The sequence below is a fragment of the Ochotona princeps genome, chromosome 30, assembly GCF_030435755.1.
Source record: "Ochotona princeps isolate mOchPri1 chromosome 30, mOchPri1.hap1, whole genome shotgun sequence".
Classification (NCBI taxonomy): Eukaryota; Metazoa; Chordata; class Mammalia; order Lagomorpha; family Ochotonidae; genus Ochotona; species Ochotona princeps.
This window is the reverse complement of record NC_080861.1, coordinates 16,579,066-16,601,166: the sequence shown is the minus strand read 5'-3', so window position 1 is coordinate 16,601,166 and position 22,101 is coordinate 16,579,066. Positions and strand designations below refer to the sequence as shown.

Below are 22,101 nucleotides of genomic sequence, written 5' to 3'. Positions count from 1 at the left end.
TTAGGAGCCACAGTCCCTGTTCAGTCCATCACTGTCCATGAGGAGAGAAGCTAGAACAGAAGAACCCTCCCCACCAGCTGACACTCCCCAGAAAGGCAGGCGGTCAGCCTGTCAACTTCTTACACGGCCTGATCCGGCAGTGCCTGAGCTACCATGGAGCTGGAGTGCTCTGGGGCGCAGGAACCCTAACAGCTACTGCTCTACCAGGCAGGACGCTGCACTTGGAAAACAGCAGGAATGGAATAGAACGTTGAACAGGACAGAGACGAGGGAGCCAGGGAAAATTCACATCATGGCGGGAGACGGAAATAAGGCAGAAAACAGGAAGGGCAACCTGTGTATTCACACGTTTAAGTAAAAATATCTGAAGGGAGAACATGGTGTGATCCTAACAGTGTTCTTCTAACACTAAAGCAAAACTCATCTCACCAATCATATGCCAAACTGTAACTTAAAACAAACAAAAAATAGTACCTTAACAAATCATTGAAACACATCAGATAGATCTGCTCACCAAAAAAAAAAAAAAAAAGATTACAATGATAATCTACAGTTTCGAAAAGAGTTGCATTTAAGAATTTGATAAGATATGAAAAGCATCATCAGGGCCCGGTGGCGTGGCCTAGCGGCTAAAGTCCTCGCCTTGAAAGCCCCGGAATCCCATATGGGCGCCGGTTCTAATCCCGGCAGCTCCACTTCCCATCCAGCTCCCTGCTTGTGGCCTGGGAAAGCAGTCGAGGACGGCCCAATGCACTGGGACACTGCACCCGCGTGGGAGACCCGGAAGAGGTTCCTGGTTCCCGGCATCGGATTGGCGCGCACCAGCCCGTTGCGGCTCACTTGGGGAGTGAAACATCGGATGGAAGATCTTCCTCTCTGTCTCTCCTCCTCTCTGTATATCCGGCTTTCCAATAATAATAAAATCAAAAAAAAAAAAAGAAAAAGAAAAGCATCATCAGTCAGAATGAGAAAAACTCCGTCTGACACATGAGAACTCAGAATGGGATTGAGCATCGCTCTCCGAGGTAAAGCCCAAATGCAGAACAGAAGCAAAACAAATGGGAGATGCTCCAGCCAGCCATCCCCAAGTTTGTCCCGGAGGTCAGGGGGACGGCTTACAGCCCCTCCTCCTCCTAGGGAGTCCAAAAGGTTAAAACTACTCCCAGCATCGCACTAACACAGCATCTGCCTTTGCCACCATGTCAGTGTCCACGGTGCAAGACAAGCGCTGGGTCAAAGTGCTGGTGCAAAGCATCTTGACTGAGTCCTGACTTCTGGACATTCGTGTTTAGAATTTCACGCAACAGAAACAACATGAATTCAATAAGAACTTAAAACTGTTGTCCCAGGGGAAAGGAGCTGTTTCACTCACAGACTAAATCAGCCACTGTTTTTCATGAAACATTTTCTTGGAAAAGAACAGAGGACATAAATTATGAAAAATTTATAGGAGGGAAGTTGGCAGGCTTTATAGAAAAAAAATAAACAGACCCGGGCACATCAAGGGAAATTATGTCAATGATAAGGCTCAGGTTTTCAGGCAAGAATTAGAATTCTGATTTTTCTGATGAGATCAATGTGATATTTTTAATATTCCATAATGAGCTACCTGAATGATCAATGATACACGGTATCTAAAAACTACACTTTAAGAGAAAGTTTAATAAAGTTCACGTCATGTTTTAGATCCTACCTTGTGACTGATTTTTAAGAAATAAGCTGTTGAATGTAGATGACACATCAAATAAAATATCCACAATTATTTGCCAATTATTTGGCTACTAATACTCTTCCCAACTGCAGACAGACAGCTTGGCGAGACTGGATTTTTTTCCATGTGCCCAACACATATTGTAATGGATTAAATGCAGAATTTAATTTTCTATTAAAACCAGATTATTAAAAAGGCATTCAAATCTTTGTTTTAAATAGTAACCCACACAGGAAAAGCCTGGAATTCTAAATAATTTTATGAGTGCAAAGGGACTTAAAAAAAATAGATTAAGACAGTGACTTGGGGTAAGCATTTGGAACGGTGGTTGAGATGCGATTTGGATTCCTGAATCCCAAGGCAGAGTACACGGGTTCAGGTGCTGTCTCCGCTCCTGACACCCTGGCAGACAGCACGCAAAGGCTCAAGCATCTGGCTCCCTGGCACCTACATGGGAGGGCTGGTTAGAGTTCTTTGCATCTTGATTTTAGCCTGGCCCAGCTAAAGATGTTGCAAGCATTTGGTGAGCGGATCAGCGGATGGGAAATCTATGTCTCTTTTTTTTCCGTCTTTCAAATAAAACTAATAAAATTTTTTCAAATAGCAGTACCTTGAGACAAATAAAAAGATTAAAACAAGGAGGGTCCAGCACGGTAGCCTAGCAGCTAAAATCCTCATCTTCCATGCACGGGATGCCATATGGGTGCCTGTTCTAATCCCAGTGGCCCCACTTCCGATCCAGCTCCCTGCTTGTGGCCTGGGAAAGCAGTCGAGGACAGCCCAAAGCCTTGGGACCCTGCACCAGCGTGGGAGACCTGGAAGAGGCTCCAGGCTCCAGGCTTTGGATCAGCGCAGCATCAGCCATTGCGGTCCCTTTGGGATTGAATCAACAGACGGAAGATTTCTCTCTCTCCTCCTCTATATATTTGACTTTGCAATAAAAATAAATTTTTTAAAAGGTAAAAAGGAAAAGAAGTACGATAAAATTAAAAGAAAGGACTTGAAGGCGACAAAGCACGGAGACAAAGAGCGACGACACAGCCCGTGGGGCTCTCGGAAGAGCGCGACGGTGAGCAGGGAAGCAGAAGCAATGCTAGGGGCTGCCACAGAGCTGGCCCACAAGACAGTTCAACTTCATCAAGCATAGAACCAAAAACTTTTTTAAAAGTCATTAAAAAGAAGAAAGCCCCCGGGAGACCTGGGTGAAGCTCCTGGCTTCAGCCTGACCCAAAACTGACCATTGTAGCCCTCCAATGAAGTGAATCAGTGATGAAAAGTCAATTAGTCCCTCTCTGACTTAAATACATCTTTATTTTAAAACAACAACATGGTATTGCCAACCATTCAAAGGGACAGCGCGGGCATCGCCAGCCGATCAGGAACCTGGACACGTGTTGCACATGAACTTCTCCTGCTAATGTCAACCCACAGTACTGTTACCCTAGATCCCTCGGGGAGCCTGGGGACTAAGCAATGGTCTACACTGCGACACGCATCTCGTGCCCTTCACTCCCAACATTCTGACGTCAGCGACTGGCGTTCTGTGTGTCCAGCAGGCAGACTCACTTTGGGGCTTCTATACCAACTCCTCCAATCAGTTTTGGGCACCTGTTCCATTCAAAATGATGACCATGAGGAACTACAGTTCCTAGTAATCCTCCCACACATGGCACACAGCCCCTCCCTGGCCCGGTCACCCCTGGGAGCTGTCCAGCAGCTGCCAGACTACTTGCCTGTCCCAGGGACAGCCTCGAGGAGCTGTTGACCAGGCATCTTTGGCCTAGCACATGTCTCAGGTGGGAGGAACTAAGCTAAAATCCAGCATGAAATGTGGGAAGACATCTTTGGTGAGCAGCAATCCCATGCGTGACAAGGGTAGGTTAACGTCTCTTGAGTTACTCCTGTTTGATTCAACTAGACCCGAAAGCCTTTTTAAGAAACTGCTTTGTAACTTGTGAAATTTGTTTTCTATTTCAGTCCTTTGAAGGTCCTGCTATGAATAGCCATGGGTAACCAGGGTTCTATTCTTACAGCCCTCTAGGGTATATTTTGCAGAGTTAAAAAAAAATCGTGTTTTCCTCTAATACTGCAAGGCCTCAATTCTCTCAGCGACTGAACAGGTGGCCATGTAATTGATCCCTGGCTATGTCACTGCTTTCCAGCTAGCGCTGACTTACAAAGAGAAAAAAAAAAAAACCCACAGAGAAACACATCCCATATGTAAGACTGGATGCTGTTACATCAAAGCAACTCAACACAGACAAAAAGGAGCATCCCCAGAACAATGGCCCAGGAAAATTACATTAATTAAACTGCCTGGTGACTCATGTAACTTAAGTAAATCTTTGTAAAACTGCTTTATTAGTTAAAAAAAAAAAAAAAACAGAAACATCAACAAAATTGTTAATTTGGGGCCCGGTGCGGTAGCCTAGCGGCTAAAGTCCTTGCCTTGCACACACCTGGATCCTATATGGGCATTGGTTTGTATCCCAGTGGCCCCACTTCCCATCCAACTCCCTGCCTGTGCCCTGGGAAGGTAGCTGGGGACGGCCCAAACCCTCAGGACCCTGCACCGGCATGGGAGACCCAGAACAAGCTCCTGGCTCCTGGCTTCAGAACAGCACAGCTCTGGCTTTTGCAGTCACTTGAGTTTTTGATTCAGCGGATAGAAGATCTTCCTCTCTGTCTCCTCTCTGTATATCTGACTTTCCAATAAACATAAATACATCTTACAAAAAATTGTTAATTTGTGCCTGGATCTGCTGGCTAGGAATGTTGTATTTATCATTGGTTAATGTTTAAAATCATAAAAGTATAATTTTGATCAAAGAACAAATAATTTAGATGAAGTATTGTTGTGTCATATATAATTTAAATATAATCTAGCATTCAGAGCTTTCCTTGGAAAGGAAAATTATTTTCAATGATTACTGTGCTTATTTAATATTTGCCTTTTTAAAAGATTTTATTGGGCCCGGCAGCATGGCCTAGCGGCTAAAGGCCTTGCCTTGAACGCCCTGGGATCCCATATGGGCGCCAGTTCTAATCCCGGCAGCTCCACTTCCCATCCAGCTCCCTGCTTGTGGCCTGGGAAAGCAGTCGAGGATGGCCCAATACACTGGGACCCTGCACCAGCGTGGGAGACCTGGAAGAGGTTCCTGGTTCCCGACTTCGGATCGGCGCCGGCCGTTGCGGCTCACTTGGGGAGTGAATCATCGGATGGAAGATCTTCCTCTCTGTCTCTCCTCCTCTCTGTATATCTGACTTTGTAATAAAAATAAATAAATCTTTTAAAAAGATTTTATTTATTTTATTGGAAAGCAGATCTACAGAAAGGAGAAACAGAAAGCTCTTCCATCTGCTAGTTCACTCCCCAAATGGCCATAATAGCTGGAGCTGAGCTGATCCAAAGCCAGGAGCCCAGAGCCTCTTCAGGGTCTCCCACAAGGTGCAGGGTCCCAAGGCTTTGGGCCGTCCTCAACTGCTTCCCCAGACCACAGGCAGGGAGCTGGATGGGAAGCAGGGCAGCTAGGACATGAACCAGCACCTGTATACGATCCTGGGCATGCAAGGCGAGGATTTAGCCACAAGGTTACTGTGCCTGGCCCTAATATCTGTTTAAGTAATCTTAGTTGTTTCAAACATAACAAATGTAAATGAAATAGGTATTTACAAACAAACTAAAATACTTGTATCTTAAATTCTACTTAAAAATAACACATTTGGGTCTATCAGCAAATATGTTTTCAACTAATTGTGGTTAGATGGTAACCAATTAAAGATAGATTGGTAGTAACTAACCTTAAATGTCTATATATTTAGAAAATTTTATTTCAGAGATTTTTTTTAAACAAGTATTTCAAAATGTGCATTAATGGACTCAATAGACAGGCTAGAGAGCCAAAGGCCATTGCAGCTATGAGAATGTATTCTTGGTGAGGGAAGACAAGAAGGCAAAAGAAACCTGAAATTAAAAAAAAAAAGGGTATTTTGTAAATTTTTTTTTTTGTCCTAAGGTAGAATGACTAGAAAGGAAAAGAAGAAAAACTGGGCAAAAACTAAAGCTTTAACTCAGTAACAAAGTATGGAAAAGTCACAGGAGAGTTGAAAAGGTAAAACAAATCTTAAAAAAAAAAGTGACAAAGTTCACTATGATTTTTAAAAACTCACATGATTTAAAAAAAAAACCAGCAATAGCAAAGGTACCCAGCTCCCTGCCAAGATGCCTGGGAAAGCAGCCAAAGATGGTCCCAAGTCCTTGACGCCCAGTCACGCACGTGGGGGACCCCCATGGAGTGCCAGGCTCCTGGCTTCAGCCCAGCCACGGCTCAGTCACTGTAGGCATTTTTGGGGAGGACCCGGAGGGCGGCAAAGCTCTTTCTTCCTATCCAGAACTCTCCAACTCCAATCCATCACATCCAATCAAAATTTCAAAGTTGTTCTCTTTAAAGTTATCTATTTTGAAAATACTGAAGTGATCACCTCCTAACTGATTAAATTATTAAATCTTTATAAGTGGCTCAATCGCCCTGATTAGATGAGTGGCTTTTATTTCAGAATGATCACAGAGCCTCTCTTGCCATCTGACACTGGTAGGCAGTCTCAGATTCAAGGGTCTAAATTCTTTGGACAGATTTCTAGGTGGGCTCTGGAGAGCAACAAAGGATATATCTCTCAACTTCCACAGACAATGGCTAATTAGACTATTCAGTTTGTGTAGAAGCGTGGGTAAGTTGTGAAATAATGCTAATAATAATAATAATGCTAATCCCACGGCCCCAAGCATGGAGTCCGACCGGGCCTGGGACCTCCCAGCAGCCAAAAAAAAAAAAAAAATTATTGTTACTTAAGAAAGCTAAACATCTGTATCACTTATAATCCCCATGAGCCCAACTCGAGAGAAACTGGGTAGCTGGGTATCAGGAGACATCTGAAAGGATGCTCGTGAAGGTATTGCTCTTATTAATACAACATGGGCAGCAAACCAAGTTCTCATGAAAAGGAGGAACGAACACGAAGCAGAACCATTAGCATATCAAGATATTTACACAGCATTCACACAGCACCAACATGAGCAAACTAAACGTAACAACCTAGATCACTTTTTAAAACAAAATTTCGAGTGGAAAACATCTCTCAAAGGAGATCATTTGAGAACTTTTTATTTCACAAAGTTCAAACTAAATCAAGGGTTGGTTTGCCACCTGAGATTCTGACATCCCATATGGATGCTAGTTCAAATCCCAACTGTTCCGCTCCTGATGCAGCTGCCTGCCAATGTGCCTGGGAGAGCAATGAAGGACGGTCCAGGGTCCCTGCATCAGTGGGAGACCTGGAAGCAGCTTCTGACTTCAGCCTGGCCCAGCCCCGATGGTTGCAGCTGTTTTGGGGAGCGAAGTAGCTTATGGGAGAAATCTCTCCCATTCTTTCCTTGTAACTTTGGGTTTCAAATACAAGAAATTCAAAAAAAAAAAAAAAAAAAAACTCGCTTAGTGACAAACTGAACGAAAGCATGAGTTAGTAACATTGAGTATCCAAACTAGCAATAAAATGACCAGATGGGAATACAGCTCTTTCTGAGCAAGTCCAGTGATACTATAGAGATGAAAAGCAGCAGAACTTCCCAGATCGGGTTTGTTAATGGTTCCAAAGGGGAAACAGGTTCCGCTTGACAGGATTGACACCAGGAACTGGAGTGCTACTGAAGACGGTGCTAACAGCAAGAAGCAAGACACGGCAGCAGAGAAAATGACCTGGACTGTCTGCAACTGAATTGGAGGATTCTCCTCTCTTGATGAAGGGGTGAACGGAATTCCACAGGATCAGAACGAGAGACGCTGTGACAGACAAGTTGCACAGAGCAAGGTGCAGAGTGAGCTGGGGCAGCCAGTCATCACAGTCCAGCTCCTGGGGCAGGCAGCTAGCTGGCTGTGCTCCCTAGTGTGCGATTTACCCAGATGACAACGACAGCTATGGGGAGAGGCAGGCTCAAGCCTTCTTCCAAGTTTTGCAGAGCAGAGGTTAGTTGGAGGAGGAGAGCCGCTATGCCTGAGCACAGAGTCCGCAGCAAAACGGCAGAAATGGTCAAAGGCCAGTGAACAACAAAAAGCCCTGATACCACTACTACAGAGAGCCATGGTGGATGGTGCTGTGAAACTTAAATTCCCATTTTCAGAAGTGGGGGCCTGGCGTGGCAGCCTAGTGGCTAAAGTCCTCACCTTGCATGCACCAGGATCCCATATGGGTGTCAGTTCATGTCCCGGATGTTCCACTTCCCATCCAGCTCCCTGCTTGTGGCCTGGGAAAGCAGTTGAGGACGGCCCAAAGCCTTGGGACCCTGCGACCGCATGGGAGATCCAGAAGAAGCTCCTGGCTCCTGGCTTCTGATTGACTCAACTCTGGCTGTTGTGCCTACTTGGGGAGTGAACCAGAAGATGGAAGATTTTCCTTTCTGTCTCTCCTTCTCTCTGTAAATCTGATTTTCCAATAAAGATAAATAAATCTTAAAAAAAAAAGAAAGAAAGAAAGATAGATAGATAGATGGATAAATAGGAGAGGATATCTAGGAGGAAACAAATGAGGAACATTTCCTGACAACTGGCCATGGTCCCGGGATGATGATCTGGGATAAGACTTGCGGCGGGAGGCAGAAGCTCTAACTGCCGTTGGCGGCTCCCAGCTTCTCAGCAGCTGGGTCCTTTGAGGATCTCCTGGAAGGTTTCCATTCCTAAGACCCCATTCAGAAACCGCACCACCACAGAAAACGGTAGCATTCCTACTCGTTATTTACACACATAGCTAGTCGCAACAGTGTTGCAAGGCTGAGCAGAGAATACAGGCTCACGCCCCCAGCTGGGCAGCAGCACTTCACAGACGGTGTCACTCACAGCTTCAGTACCCACAGAAGCCTGGCATCTAGCGGCACCCAAGTGTGGAAAGACTGAGCTGTTGTCTGCGGCTGCTCACAGTGAGAGCGCCGGGCAAGTGCCAAACAGGTGCCCAAGGATGCACAACCCCTCCCATCAACCCAGGGGGAAGCAGATGGCTCACCCCAACTGAGCTGTACCGGTTTCACCAGCTGCTGGTACCTGATCCAGCCCCCATGGTTTATATGATCAACGTTTCCTGCTGTGTCATACCTTCTTAGCTTAAGATGGAGTAAAATGTGAAACAACATTCTCTTTTATTCAAATACTGATTGCACTGGAATAAATTATAATTAATATAACTTCACAGAACCCGGTCTTGGTTAACTTTCCTTTTTTTTTTTAATGAATGGGACAGAATGAGCTCACGGCAGCAGCGGCAAACAGCTTCTGATGACCAATGAGAAGTGCTTACGGTTCTGAAAATGTGACCACTGTCATAAAGAAACTAAGCCCTTACTCCGTGTCTAACTCGGGAAAAACTCTAACACAGCACTCATGGTGTGAGTGAGTCATCTGTGACATTTTCAGAGTGACACTGCAGTGACTTCCAGAAGTAAACAGGATGACTTCCAGTCCTTACTCAAAACTCATCCTGATGTCTCAAATGCTAACATGAGACTTTACTGCAGCCAGCACACGGCGTCATCTGGTCAGGCTTTAACTGTCAGAATTTCCCACAGACATCAAAAGGGCTCATCACCAATCAGTGTGAAAGGCCACAAACCTTCATACGGAACGTCCCTACGTCTAGGAGGCCACGTGAAGGTTCTGGGCCCTCCTGCAGTAAAGCCATCAGTTCTGGGCACAGCAGCCTGAGATGCCCGCATGCCACCATGGAATGCCTGCATGCAAGTTGCACCTCTGCCTCCAGTCCAGCTCCCTGCCAACCCACACCCTGGGAGAGGACAGCGGACGATGGTTCACGTGTTCGGGTCCCTCCCACCCATATGGGAAACCCAGAGGCAGTTCTGGGCTCCCCTCTTCAGCCTAACCCACTTCCACAGGGCATAAAGCAATAAAGCAATGGATGAAAGACCTCTCTCTGCTCCTCAAATAAAATGGAAATTTAGAAGAGAAGCCTTTTTTAAGGAATCTGGTTCTGTGACACTCACTTGGATCACAGAAAGTAGTTATTTTACACAGCACCAGTATTAGACAAACAGGATTCGGCACACACCACCCAAGGTAGAATGCAAAAGTGTATTACCATATATGCAAGAACTAATTACAAAGAATTAAAACAGAACATTAAACACTAAAATAAGATTTCTTTGATGATTGCAGAATACTAAAGGCAAGTGTAATGCTTTGGGCACAATAAATGTCAACTGGTAGCTCTACTCGCTAAAATGAAAATCAACATAAAATTTACTGTGTATCCAGAGATTCCAGAAATTTTAAAAAAAGGCTGTTATAGCACTCATTGCCACTTTGTACATTTTATAAAACTGATAAAAACACGTCAGTATGTGGAAATTTGGAAGTGCTCTGAAAGAACATACCATAACTCACTATTTTGTGTATTTACTTAAACATCCACATATTAGAAAACAAAGCAGTAACCGCAGAATTCACGACCACCAGTCTGTCCTTATTATTGATCACATCACACTGATCTATGCGTCCCAAAGCAGTGGCACCTACTGAAGATTATTAATAGACTCGCCACGACGCGAAAGGAATCCAGATCAATGCTACGTACATACTTACTACATTTTGGATTAGACCAAGTGAAATTGAATAACAAGCCGAACAGCATTCTATACAATAACAAAAAGTCAGGCTAATTCTATCTGGTTTTTTTCACACTGTGGACGCCTAGTGAGAAAGAACACAAGTCTTGAACTTGATGACTGAACAGAATCTGACCTCATTAACAGTTAGCTATCTCTTACCTTAAGAGAAGTTCTTTAGGTAACTTTTTGTTAATAAGGCCTTCATCATTGTTTGAGAAAACCTGAAAGACAAAAAATTAAACCGTTCAACCAATATGAAAAAAAAAATGGTTTCATACTAGATTAGAAGAGCCCCACTCATCCACTGTCCTGAAGACAAGGCACTATGCCACATGACAATATTGACGGATAGAAAATACTTTATACTCTAGTGCTATTAAAATAACACAAATCCATTTGCATGCTATAGCATAACAGATGTTCTAGACAAGGCAATTAATCAAGAAAAAAGAAAGAAAAGGCACCCAGATTGTCACAGAAGGTGACATGGTTATATGGAAAATTCTAAAGAGCAACAGAAAAAGCAGTTACAACTAATCAAGGAGCTCAGTAAGTTTGTGAAACATCACATAAAAATGTTTGTATTTCCACACGCTAGCAATGAACAGTCTGAATATAATTTTTAGATTATTTTTTGTTTTTGATTATTTCAATATCATAGTTGATTAGGGTTATAAGGGCCAAAGGCTACAGGAAGGTGGGTTGAGACAATTATTTCCACATTCTCTTTTTCCTTCCTTTATCTGGGGGAAGGGGGAGATAAGGGGAGAAGCCACACCATGTCAACTGGATATGCTGTCCACGGCTCCGTCTAAGCCACTAAGGAGGCCCAGCCTGACATAGGCACTCCATGGTCAGACCATGGAACCTGCAATTCTCTCCATGGTTCAGGTTCTGAGTCCAGCAGTTCATTTGGAAGGACCCCCAAATAAACTTCATCTGAGGTGATTCCAGACCTGATTCTTGTGTGTGCTGGCCAATACAGGGTCGGGCACAGTCCGTCGCCCTCATCAGCTTAAGCACATGCTGGTCGTTGCAATTGCTGGGTCAGTTCTGCCTCCAGCCCCGTCTTCTACAATAACCAATGGGTGTTGCAGCCCAGCCCGATCCTGCCCACTTAATACTCAGCCCTCACACAAACCAGTGGGAGCTGCAGTCTAATGGGAGTGACCCACAATAATCCCATAGGGCGCACCCCCTACCCTGGTTCCCATGCTTGCCAATATACACAGCAGACTGGCCCAGTCTGTCCCATATCCCATTCAGCTCTCATACATGTCAATGGGCATTGCAGCCTCGTTCAATCCAACCAGGCCCACTATCCAGCCCACACGTGTGCTGACGGGTGTCACTCTGTCTAGTCATACCTGCCCCTGTCCTGGTTTTCATGCTCACCAGACGGGGTGGTAACCCAAGAGGGAGGTGCTCACTATTTCCCTACTGGGCCCACTCCCAGATCTTGCACTCTCCAGGTGGTTCTGCTGGATAATTTGACAGAATTAGTGCCCCGTGCCAGCATCTGCCAGCCGATGCTGCAGCAAAGCCCAACCAACCCATACCCAATCCGGCTTTTGCATGCACCAGTAGGAACAGTCAACCCAGCCTGGCTTTTTCCTGATCCAGCTCACAAGAGGTCCACAGGTGTTGCACCCATGCCTGGTCTGGCCTGCCCCCATCCCAACTCACGCTCCCAGTAGGCATGGCTGTCCAGCAGAGGAGTCCACATTCCCCCTGCCTGCTTTGCCCCCTACACACATGGTTCTTATGTGTGCTGTTTGGGTGCTGCGGCCACATCTGCTACGGCTCACCCCACCTTGGCATTCCGTAATGTGCACTGGCTTGTGTCACCCAGCCCAAAACACACTCTATTCTGGTGCTCAGATTGCCAGCGGGTGATGTGACAGGTTCAGCCTGGTCTGCCCCCCACCTATGCCATATGTATGCTGGTGGGTATCTTTGTCTGGCCTGGTCTGGGTTGCTCCCTATCGTGGTTCTTGTGCTCACCTGTAGGCTACCTCATTTAAAAATTTACCACAAAGCTTTGAAATTGGATCAAGTAGGGTTTGTGTTTATCCATTTGGCCAGTCTTTTTTACTGATGACTTTATTCTTCTTGCATGTACAGTAATTACTGATATGGAAGAACTTAATTCTGCTATTTTATTTTTTATAATTTTGTGGGCTTAATGAGTGAGAAAAGTGTTACTGTATTCAACCATGACTGTGGTTTTCTCATCAGCTTGTCACTTTTTGTTTCACACATTTTGAAGCTTTGTAATGAGGTGAATATATATATTTTATATGTATATAAAGGGTTTTATGTATTATTGAATTTATCCTTCCTATCATGATGAATTATTCTCTTTTCTCCATAGAAATGATCCCTCTCTTACAGTCCATTTTGGCAAATAGAGCAATATCAGCTTTTGAAGCTTTTTGTATGGCAACTCCTGTTTCATGCTGGCTTCAATTTGTGCCTTCCTTTACATAGTCATGCCACACATGATAATGTTTCGATCAATGAACTTGTAAGACTGCCATCTATTGACAGCCATTTCAGTTGAGGCACACTTGATATTCACACAATGATGAAATCACCAAGTACAGTCATTACTATGTGATACATAATTGCATAGTGTTTCTTTAAAAAGCCACGTGGTTGGACTATACCATTTTTTTTAAAGATTTATATATTTTTATTGGAAAGGCAGATCAGATTTATGGAGAGAAGGAAAAATGGAGAGAATGATCGTCTATCCATTGGTTTACTCCCCAAAGGACCACAATGGCCAGAGCTGAGCCAATCCAAAGCCAGGAGCCAGAAGCTTCCTCTGTGTCTCCCAAGCAGGTACAGGGTCCCAAGGCTTTGGGCCATTCTCCACTGCTTTCCTAGGCCATTAGCTTGCAAGGGATCTTAGGCCAACTGAGCCATCACACCAGGCTCAGAGCATGCTATTTTTTAAGATTTACTTCATCTTTGTTTGAAGCTGCCGTTATAGAGAGGAAAGAGAGATAATCTTCCATCCTTTGTTCACATCTCAAATGGTGTAATGGCTGGAGTTTGGCCAATCAGAAGCCAGGAGTCTTCCCTGGGTCTCCCACTTGGGTGCAAGAACCCAAGGACTTGAGTCAAAATCTGCTGGTTTCCCAGGCTACAGGCAGGGAGCTAAATTGAAAGTAGAGCAGCCAGGACACAAACTGTTACCCATACGAGATGCTGGCACCAAAGGCAAAAGCTTAGCCTGCTACACCATAGCACTGCCCCTGGAACATGCTGGTTTTATCCAGTCTGACAACTGCAACCTTTTGAGTTTATGATCTAATCACATTTAGTATAACTACTGATGATTGGGGGTCTTTAATTTCTTATTTTCATTTTATGTGAGAGTCAGTGTACACTTGCCTTGCCATCTGCTGGTTGATTCCCCAAATGGCTCCATGACTGAGGCTGGTTCAGACTGAAGCCAGGAGCATGCAGTTCCACTCAGGGTTCGCACATGGGCAGCAGGGATCCACACACTTGAATTCCCAAGTTGTGCATCAGCAATAGGCTGTAGTTAAAAATGGAGCTGGGGATGCCAGTCCCATGGCATAGCAGCCTAAATCTCTGCTTGTGGTGCCGCCATCCATATGGGCACCAGTCCATGTCTCAGCGGCTCCTGCTTACGGCCTGGGAAAGAAGTCAAGAATGGCCCAAGTCCTTGGGCTCTTACACCCCCATGGGAGACCCAGAGGAAGCTCCTGGCTCCTGATCAACCCAGCTCCAGCAAGTGAGGCCATATGGGGAGTGAACCAGCAAATGGAAGATCTCTCCCTGTGTCTTCTCTCTGTAGCTCTGCCTTTCAAATAAAATAAAAATAAAATGAACCTTAAAAAAAGAAAGTGGACGTGGGATTTGAACCCAGGCACTCACATGTAAGAATATAGGCCACTCAAACAGTATCTTACCTACTGTACCAACTGCTGCTGCTTGATTTTAAGTCTGATTCGTTCATGCTATTATTTCTTATTTTATTTGAAAAGCCAGCGTTAGAGACAGGGAGACACATCTGCTGGTTCACTTCCCATATGGCCACAGCAGCTTGGGCTGATTCCAGCTAAAACCAGGGGCCTGAACTCCAACCAGGTGTCTCGTGTTCAAGAACTTGGACCAACACCTTTTGTGTCCCCAGGCACATTAGCAGGGGGTCGGATCAGAAGTGGAACAACCAGGACTCAAATAGGTACTCTTATGGGATGCTGGGGACTGTACCACATGTCAGTCCCCAAAATCTATCATATATATATTTCTTTGCTGCTTTCCACTTGTTCGTTTCTCTGTCCTGCTCACGTGACTATGTTTATAACTTATTCTATTTCATTAATCAACCTTATAGCATTACCTCTTTGTGTATTTTTTAACATACACTCTTATGAGTATGCAGTACATCTTCAACGTCTCACAAACTTCATTTTGCCTGTAGCATATTTCTTTATTATGTCAATTCTACTTCTATTGAAGTACTTCAAAAACATTTAGGGAAAAATTGAACTAAGTTTATTTGGTACAAAGACATTCTGAGAGCCACATAGCTTTTTCATCACACACAAATTCCATGACTTTTTGAAGCCCTTATATACCCAACACTACATTGCTATTAGTTCTGCTTTAAACAGTCCAGGATGTTTTGTAGAACTCTGTATACATGGAAGGCAAAAGTTTAAGGATGTGTTCATTTGAAAGGCAGAGTGACAGAGAGACAGAGAGCCCCTCCATCCACCAGTTCAGTGTTTCCAATCCCAACAATAGTTGGGGCTGGTTCAGGTCAGAGCCACGAGCCGGGCACAACACCCCGCTCTCCCAGAAGGGTGGCAGAGACCCAAGCACTTAAGCCATCATCTGCTGACTGACAAAAAGCACATGCCAAGTCCTGAACATCCACAGAAACAGGGAGAACTCCTCATGCCACATTAGCTTGGCATATTAACCCTCATTTCACCACCTGCATTTATTCATTCCCTTTCATTGCAACTCAGTGAAAAAAAAGGCGGGGGAAAGACACGGGGGAGAGAAAGCAAGACATGACCACTTGGTTCTGCAGCATCTAACCCAATGCCAGGAACAACAAAATACAACCCATTCATAACTGCTCAACACCTCCAAGTCCAGATAAGAAAGTGAGCATCCTAACATACTTGGGAATGCAAGCACACACTGGCAAATATGTAATGACACACTACCATTTCAGTACAATCCAGAGATTCTGTTAGGAGGATCTGCGATAAATTGCCTCGTTTTGAACATGCACTCAGCTGGGTATCTTAGGCAAGTGAGTTAATCTCTCAGTGCCTATTTCCTCTTCCTTACAAGGGAGAAAGGGTAGCTTTCTTACAGAGTCACCATGACTGTGCCGGCACACGGGCACTTAGAAACAATGTTTCAGACCTGGAAGGTAACCCAGTGAATGTCAGCTGTCAGAGCAGCAGTACAAACAAATGGCTTCAATGAACTAACTTTCATTGAGAAAGCATTCAGGCAGCAACTCAAAGTTACTGTCACATGTTCAACTGCTCAAGTTGTATGTTGAGACTGAAGCATTTAAGGTTACGCAGGCAGTCTCTTCATCCTCTCCCCCCCAACACACACACACACACACACACACACACACACACACACACTTACTTTCTGTCTCTGTCTCTCTCTGTCTCTCGCTCTCCAACCATGCTGCTAGAACCAAGGGTTAATGCTTACAGAGAAATTTTTAAAAATGCACTCCCAAGTTCAGAAGAGCAACTTACAGCTCAGAAGCACCCAGGGTCTCTCCACCGCCGGGCAGGTAAAATGCAGAGGGAAGAGACGGGGTAGACGAAGGAAAAGACAAAACGAGGAATGAGGCTTCAGAGAGCTGGAAAAATTCTATCGCTGGCTATACCTCCTTTCTCCCTGCTAGCATCGCAAGGGTTTTTCTTACACACATAAATCACATATTTAGCACACTGAGATTTTTATAAAACTCACTTTTCTGAAACTCTTCCCCACTGTATTCAGCACTTACAAACAATTCCAAGTTAAAAAGAAGCACCTGCAAAATCAATGCTCGTTCTGGCGGTGAGTGACGGTCTTTTCCAGCTAAATCAACAGGCCGCCCCTTCGCCCCAGTCCTGTCCCCAGCCTCAGTGAGAGATAACAACCACCCACCTCCTCTCAGCACCCCCTGTCTCCGTACTTACTCAGGAAAAACAGAACCAGCCAGGGTGCCTGCCACAAGACAGCGTTTCTCTCCACAAGGCACACGGGCTCTGGGGGAGCACCCTGCATTATCTCATCAGCACTTTGCACTAAAGCCCTGCAGACGCGAACAAATCTCCACTAAACGACTCCAGGTGTGGAACAAACGACACCTGTTTCTTAAAACCAGTCCTTTCCCTGTTATCTGCCGCCTCGCCCCTACATCTCCCAAATACACTGTTTCAAGGGTGTACTTCCACGCAGGCAAACCGGCCTCTCTTTTACATCCCCGGGAGCCCCCTTGCAGAAATCACACCTTTGGCTTGAACACTTGCCACCCCAAAGTCTTCAAGACCAGTTTTCAAAACTACCTGAAACTGGGGAGAGGCCGGGCAGCAGCAGCAGCAGCAGCATCCCCACATACTCATGTTGGCTCAACAAATGTAATGCCTTAACACATTTACAATGTACTAATTCTGCGAACAATTAATGGCGGGGGGGAAGAGAGAGAAGCCAGCTGTCCCTCATTTTTTTTTTTAAAGATATATTTTTTGTCCCTCATTTTTAAAAGAGAGGTGAGGTGGTCTTTGAAATTACAAATTAAAATTTGCACCTGCTGAAACATTCTGCATGATGAATCCGAAAGAAACACACGGTGTGTACTTGCTGTCTAGAATAGCATAAACACGCTGCAAGTATACATATGCAATATACCGTACATATATATATATGCTATCCCCATGTATCTTTCAACCACACCTTCCCAGGTGTGGTTTCTCAGGTTCTCTGGGGCCAAACAGCTTCACATCCCCGGCGGCCCGCTAGGTAAACATCCAGCGACACCCAGAACGGCAACGCCGGGGTCCCCAGGGTAGAAAGGCGCTCGGACCCCCCAGGTTCCTCTGCCCAAGGACCCTCCCAGCCGTGTCCAGCTCCACTGTCCCGCAGGCCGCGGCTCGGCCTCTCCCCGCCTGACGCCAGCGGGTGTACCGCGAGCCAGCACCAGACCCCGGCGGGGAAGGGCGAGGCCGACAGGCCCGTGCGGGCCACCACTCACCATGGCCGAAGAGCCGCGAACGCGCCCACAGCCCGGAGTCACACGGCGCCGGCGACGCCCGTTGTCCTGGTGACGCCAGCCAGGAGCCCCTCCTCGGCCCCAAGGTGAGCTCGGAGGCGGCCATTGGCAGCGGGGCGCACGTGACCCGCAGGGGCGGCACCTTTAGGACCACCCATCCCCGTGCGGAGGCAGGGTCTCGTCGCCTCTTCCACTTTGCATCTGGTCCTCTTTTAAGCTCATCACTTGGCTGCCCCTCACCTGTCAGGTAACCCGGCAACAGGGAGCCCAGCGGGAGGAGATTTAAAATGCAAATTGCGCAGGTGATGCTCGAGGACTGAAGGTAATCATTAAGTTAGCAATTAAAAAAAAAAAAACACACGAAAATCCAGCGCTGGAGATAGCCACCTGGTTTATATTCCACTCTGTTTCCAATATTAAGAGCTTAGGCAAACTGTGCATCATTTCAAACTCTGCTTTTTTTTTTCTGTTGAAATTGTTATCTTTGCATTGGTGCCTTGCCTGTGATTTATTTAGTGATTCATGGGATGTTTGAAAAGAACTTGACCCTCACATCTAGCTCATTATAAGGAAGAAATATATGCAACAGCCTGGCATCTCCCCCTGAACGTCCAGGAGGTATGACAGTTTTAACATGGCCTAACTAAACCTCACCATCTATTTCTTACCGCATACTCTTTCTTCCATCAAGCCGTCATATTTTCCCTTTGGTTCTTTGGAACCAAAACCTAGGAAACATTCTTGGTATCTCTCTTTTCCTCATACTTCATTCCAAATCCACCAACAACCATCCTTCACTTAAAGTAGCAAAGCCATTCCAGTTTGATCCCCACGTGACAACCTCCGTCATCCCTTACTCAAGTTCATCTCCGTGTGTTGTGGTTTCAGTGTCTGAAAATGCATGCTGATGTAATCTCCCGTGAAAAAAATGTTAAGAGACAGGGCCTCTGGGTGTTGATTGGGCCTTGAGGGACGGGGTATTTGATTTCTTTGGATCATTTCCTATTTCAGATGATTACAAATGGCATTTTTATGAGCACTCTCCTGTTGTACGTGGGCACTCTTTTTTTCTTTTTTAGTCTTCAAGCCTAGATAATTCTTTGTTGACGAGAGAGGAGCTTCTACGTGTCTTGTAAGATATTCTGCAACACTCACATTCTGTACCCACTCGAAGTTAGTGGCAACTAGAATCATCCTTCTCTTAGAAGGCCACTAATGCAATCACAGGACCCATATTTCTTGGTCATCTAATCCTAATTACTCCTCAAAGTCCCTACTTCCAAATGCCCTTAACATATGACTTTATGGAGATTGTATCAACATGAGTTTTAGAATGAACACTCAGACCACAGCAGCCGCTTACTGCCAAAATGTTGTAATTAGTTGCAATAAAAATGACACCACAGAAGCAACAGAGTATGGTGCTCCAAAAAATTGGTCCTTCCACTGAGCAATCATTAAGCTGGCCCAAACTGGCAGAATCAGCTTTTTCAGAACTTTGGAATCTAACACAACATAGACATCCACTAGGGAATGCTTAATAAATAGGCAACTGAATTTTAATAAGGAAAAAATTATAGGGTCTTTGCTTACCCATCTAGCATTTTCTATTGCCCAGTTTGGCATTAGCCTTGTGACCCATGGCCCGCAATCCTGAAGTGCCAGGAGGAGCAATTATAACCTTGTTCTCAAAAAACTGTGGTCATGCATCTGACCAGTCTTGTGGTTTCCCAGGGACTGGCACAGAGCCTGACTTCTGTTTTGGTTCCTTTGGGTTGGAATTCTTTTGGGGAAGCATTTACAGACACACTCTATCCATTGCTCTTTAGGCAAGGAAAGGAGGATGAAACAAACCGTAGGAGAAGCTGAGGAGAAAGGCTGTCAGAATGGGTACTTGAAAGAGCTCCCATACCTTCTGGGGAATATGATTTACAAGGTATACACCTAGAGCCAGATCCAGGTCCAGGAAAGGCCTGCAAGAACCCCAGACTCACTGGAGGTGAAGGCTAAGGTGGGGTTGCAGTCTCTTGGTTTTGAAAGGGTGTCAGGCTCAGAGGCACTGTGCAAAGCCCAGGGCTTTTACTTTACGTTCTTATTTCTGGGTTGTTAAAGAGATCTCCTCCAGCTCACTGCAGAGATAACAGTGGAAAGACTCAAAAGAGCACACATAATAGGGAATGCAGTCTTTGTAAATAATATGGAAACTCACCAAACAAATGGATACTAGCAGCCCTCAGTAATCAACAGCATCGACTCATGGAGTGAGGGGGTAATATGATTTCCAGGCTGTCCATATTGTAATATTCAAAAGGTTCATTTTACAATAAAAGAAGTATAAGATCCACAAAGAAACAGGAAAATGTGGTCCATTCACAGGGAGAAAAAAAATTAACCAAAATCATCCCTTAAAAAGCCCAGACACTGCCCCTGTTGAACAGAGTTGAGTCAAATCTCTTAAACATGTACAAAAAAACAAAGGAAATCATGGACAAAGAACTAAAGAAAAGCAGAAGAATAATATGTGAAGTTCTATGTCAATAAAGAGATATAAATGATAAAAAAGCAACAAATAGAAATTCCTGAGCTAAAAAAATGCAAAATCTGAAATGCTATTTAAAGACATTTGGCTGGAGATCTGAATAGGCAGAACAGTGAACTGGGAATCAGGACAATTGAAGTTAAAGTCTTAGAACCAAACTCAATAGAAAGAGAAAGGAGTAAGAAATGAGGAGGGCTTGTGGACCCTCTGGGACACTATCAGTAAGCACAGCAAAATAGGCAGTAAGGGCTTCCTAGAAGGAGAAAAAAAATAAAAGGTGTATTTAAAAAAATTATGGCCCAAAACATAAGAAATACATTAATCCATGCATCGAAGGAGCTCAATGAACTCCAACTAAGATAAATGCAAAGAGATTCCCCCTGCCAAGAGGCATAATAAGCTATTGAAAGCCAAACACATGGAGAGAATCCTGACCGTAGCAAGAGAGAAACAATTTATCAGGCGCAGGTGATCTGCAATAGCATCAACAGCTGATTTCTCACCAGAACACATGGAAGCCAGGGGACGATGGGATGGCATGCAATGAAGAAAGAAAAGAGGGCCCAGCCTGGTGGCCTAGTGGCCAAACTCCTCACCTTGAATGCACAGGGATCCCATATACTAGTTCTAATCCTGGCTGCCCCACACTTCCCATCCAGCTCTCTACTTGTGCCCTGGGAAAGCAGCTGAAGACGGCCCAAAGCCTTGGGACCCTTGGAGACCCAGAAGAGCTCCTGACTTCGGATTGGTGCAGCACCAGCCATTGCGGTCACTTGGGGAGTAAATCATCAGATGGAAGATCTTCCTCTCTGACTACTTCTCTCTAAATATATCTGACTTTCCAATAAAAAAAAAAAACTAAAAAAAAGGAAAGAAAAGAAGCTGTCAATCCAGAATTCTATAGCCAACAAATTATCCTTCAAAAATAGAGATGAGGGGCAGGCATTTGATGTTATGATTAACAAGAAGTCACTTAGATCATCCACATGCGGTATCACAGTGCCTGAGCTGGTGTCCCAACTCTACTCACAATTCTAACTTCCTGCTTCTAAGGCATAGCCCAGGAGCCAGAGGCCTCGGACAGTGGAGTCTCTGCCACTTTCTTGGACGCCTGTATTCACTCATATATTTGAAGAAAGGCAGGGAGATCTCTTCCATTTGCTGGTTCACTGTCCAGATGGCCGCAGTACAAAGCTGCGTCTGTCCAAAGCCAAGGCTCAGGAGCTTGAGTCTCAGCTGCCTCACTTCCAGTTAAGTTCCCTGTTAAAATACCTGGGTAGGCAGTGGGATATGAACCAAGTAGAATAAAAGGAAAACACCCCTTAACTAACACTGAATGTTTTTAAAAATACTGATATCTAAGAATTTTTTTAAGATTTATTTTATTTTTATTGCAAAGTCAGATATACAGAGAGGAAGATCTTCTGTCTGATACTTCACTCCCCAAGAGACTGCAATGACAGGTGCTGCGCCAATCTGAAGCCAGGAGCCAGAAACCTCCTCCAGGTCTCCCTCACAGGTGCACGGTCCCAAGGCTTTGGGCCGTCCTCGTCCTCGACTGCTTTTCCAGGCCACAAGCAGGGAGCTGGATGGGAAGTGGAGCTGCTGGGATTCGAACTGGCACCCATATGGGATCCCAGTGCATTCCAGGCGAGGACTTTAGCCGCTAGGCCACCACGCCAGGCCTGATATCTAAATTTATCCAGTATAGCCCAAGAAGGGAAAGTCAGGGGTCAATGTCACATAAAAACACAGATGCAAAAATTACAAATAAAACCAGCAGAACTGGGGCCGGCACTGTGGCATGGTGGCTAAAGCTGCTGCTTCCAGTGACTATGTCTCATATAGATACAGGTTCAAGCCTTATCTGTTCCACTTCCCACTTAGCTGAATGCCTGGGAAAG

General features: G+C 45.0%; 1 protein-coding gene across 1 annotated transcript in view; it reads right to left on the bottom strand.

The window, feature by feature from the left end:
- The window catches only part of FBXL2 (F-box and leucine rich repeat protein 2), a 48,833-nt gene extending 31,114 nt beyond the window's left edge, over positions 1-17,719 (bottom strand). The window contains exons 1-2 of the mRNA XM_004588242.2: positions 17,641-17,719; positions 10,536-10,597 (exon numbers count right to left, since the gene is read on the bottom strand). Coding sequence (XP_004588299.2) covers positions 10,536-10,597; positions 17,641-17,643 — 65 coding nt within the window. The 5' untranslated portion in view covers positions 17,644-17,719. The remainder of the gene's footprint in view (positions 1-10,535; positions 10,598-17,640) is intronic.
- Between the last annotated feature and the right edge of the window lie 4,382 nt (positions 17,720-22,101).